At 39.3% G+C, this 2326-nt stretch overlaps 1 protein-coding gene across 1 annotated transcript; it reads right to left on the minus strand.

The window, feature by feature from the left end:
- Nucleotides 1–447: 447 nt before the first annotated feature.
- LOC129770888 (uncharacterized) lies at nt 448–2097 on the minus strand. Its single transcript, XM_055774058.1, has 3 exons — nt 1544–2097; nt 1310–1478; nt 448–1248 (listed from the first exon to the last, which is right to left on the minus strand). Exons 1-3 carry the CDS (start codon nt 2000–2002, stop codon nt 977–979), a joined length of 900 nt encoding a protein of 299 aa, XP_055630033.1. The 5' UTR covers nt 2003–2097; the 3' UTR covers nt 448–976.
- Nucleotides 2098–2326: the final 229 nt, after the last annotated feature.

Below are 2326 nucleotides of genomic sequence, written 5' to 3' on the forward strand. Positions count from 1 at the left end.
GACTACCACCCTTTTTTGTCCATGGCGAACGAGCTAGGTAGTCAGAAGTTAGCCACAAAAGAGGCCTGTTAAAATTGGCTATCAGAGTTGTTTTGCCAATAAGGAAGCGAGCTTCTATAACAGGGGTATTATGAAGTTGGCATCTCGTTGGGAACAAGTCATCGAACAAAACGGCGCATATTTGACTTAAAACAGATGATTGTAACTAATTTTATGAACAAATGAAAATTAAAAAAAAATACCGCAGGACTTTTTTGACAGCCTAATATTTGTTTCCGGTTCAACGGCGTCATTCTATAAATTTTCAATAACCCTAAAGTTGCTTCGTCAAAATATTACTAGTAACCAACATTTATAATTTTTCATCCCCTTTCGTCCAAGTATGTTCAATTATGCTTACGAGAAGCTGAATTCCCTAACAAAATAAGGATCACAATTATCTCAGTTTCGTCAGTCTCTTTTTACTTCATCATATCTATGAAATGTCAATGTAATTTTGTATTTTCACAAAATAAATCAAATATCAACTAGAAAAATGATCAAATCTAAACTATACAATACTTAGTGGATAACCTAGGAATAACTGACTAATTCGTTCTTCAATTTATCTGTTTCTTCTGCACAAATATTTACCAATTTACCAATGAACGAATGACAATTTTTCTATAGAGTAGGTGGCATAATTTACTACGTTCGACTTCATTTTGATGGCAGCTTAACTGCCACCAGTGAGCCCAATTGTAGTTGCCAACGAGTAAGTGATGAAATAGGCAACGATTATGATATCGTGGATCCTTTCCTGTCTCCAGGCTACTCTAGTCATTCTATATACAATTACGTGAATCGTCGATCCCGAAAGTATAGCTTTCTTCACATAAACAATCAGCAAAGTTCTATGCATCGTCTGAACCGATGAGTAACATTTGGAGATGGAAATCGGATTCACACAGTTTCCATATTGCAAAATTATTCAAATCTAAGCCTTCCGTAGATTGTGCTTCTTTTTCTTGATCACAAATCTACCGTCGTATCTCCGCTTCGCAGTTGTCTCGGACGCAACCGAACCCATATCGGAACTGGTCCTCTTGTTGAACGAATTACGAATTTGGATCTCTGTGGCAGAGTTGTCCTGTCCAAAGTCGCTACGTTCATCGTCATTCGTGGCCAATCGTTTGCGATTCAAACTCAAGAAGTGGCGCAATCTTCGGTCCATAGGCTTCCCCTGTCTGTTGCACAGTTTCCATGTGTCTTGAACAAAAAACGGTGGTGAAGGTTAAGAAAACATTCAAGGTCCAAAGCAGTTTCTTACCATATAGTAACTTGTAAAACGATTCGTACCGGTCCAACGGAATATATCCGGGAGGAGTCTCCTGTTCTGATACAATAAGTTGAATTGCAAATGTCTCGTCAAATATTTTGTAGAACCCAGTAGAGTGGGCGACATTTTCATCCCGGCAATAGATTTCGAGCGTTTTTTTCTTAAATTCGACAAAACAAAAAAAATCACCGACAAGAACAATGAATTAATTTGAGAATAACCTACGAAGTCAACTATATGCGGAAAATTTTCCATCCGCTCACAAATTTCGTCAATCCGCATGAGCTGCTCAACACTGCTGATTGGAAAGTATTGCGAGGGGTCCCAGCGTTGATTTATCTTCTGTCGCGGCGCAGTTTGACTCTTTCGAACGTGGCAAAGCTCACTTCTCAGGTCAACGATCTGCTTCGATAGCGTCCGGAAGTTCGTTCGCTGTTCGTCTCGTATATCCCTCAAAACTAATAATATTTCCGTTATGAAACCCGAAATGTCCATCACCGGCGTCGAACTGCCATAATCCGAATAACTTTCCTCCTGTTGATTTTCCTCTGTAAAGACGTTACTGGCTGCTGCTCCGTCAGGTCCCATGGTATGGTCAGCCTGTGACCCGTCATGATTCATATAGTGAACCATCCGTTCTGACAGTTGTTCCGCCGGGCAGCATGCACACGTCCACATGTCCATTGATTCAGATTTTTCACGATTTAAATTTGAATATTCCAAATGTTGAATTCTAAGATTCCGCGAAGCTCCTGACAGACGACAATCGTCAACAAAAACAAAACTGTTATTCCCTATTGTTTTTTCTCATGCGCCTGAATGTGTCGAAGTTGAGGTTGCATTGTTTAACTCAGTATAAACTATTTGTGGGTATACAGTGACTCAAATCCGTAATCGTACTCCACCATGCAGATCTCTTTTCCCTTGTTTTAAAAATCGAAAACAAGAGTTGAAAGGTTTGCTATCTGTTTTCAGAATAATGGTTTTTATTTCTCTAAAAATGGCGAA

The sequence above is a fragment of the Toxorhynchites rutilus genome, chromosome 2 (assembly GCF_029784135.1).
Source record: "Toxorhynchites rutilus septentrionalis strain SRP chromosome 2, ASM2978413v1, whole genome shotgun sequence".
NCBI classification, from domain to species: Eukaryota; Metazoa; Arthropoda; class Insecta; order Diptera; family Culicidae; genus Toxorhynchites; species Toxorhynchites rutilus.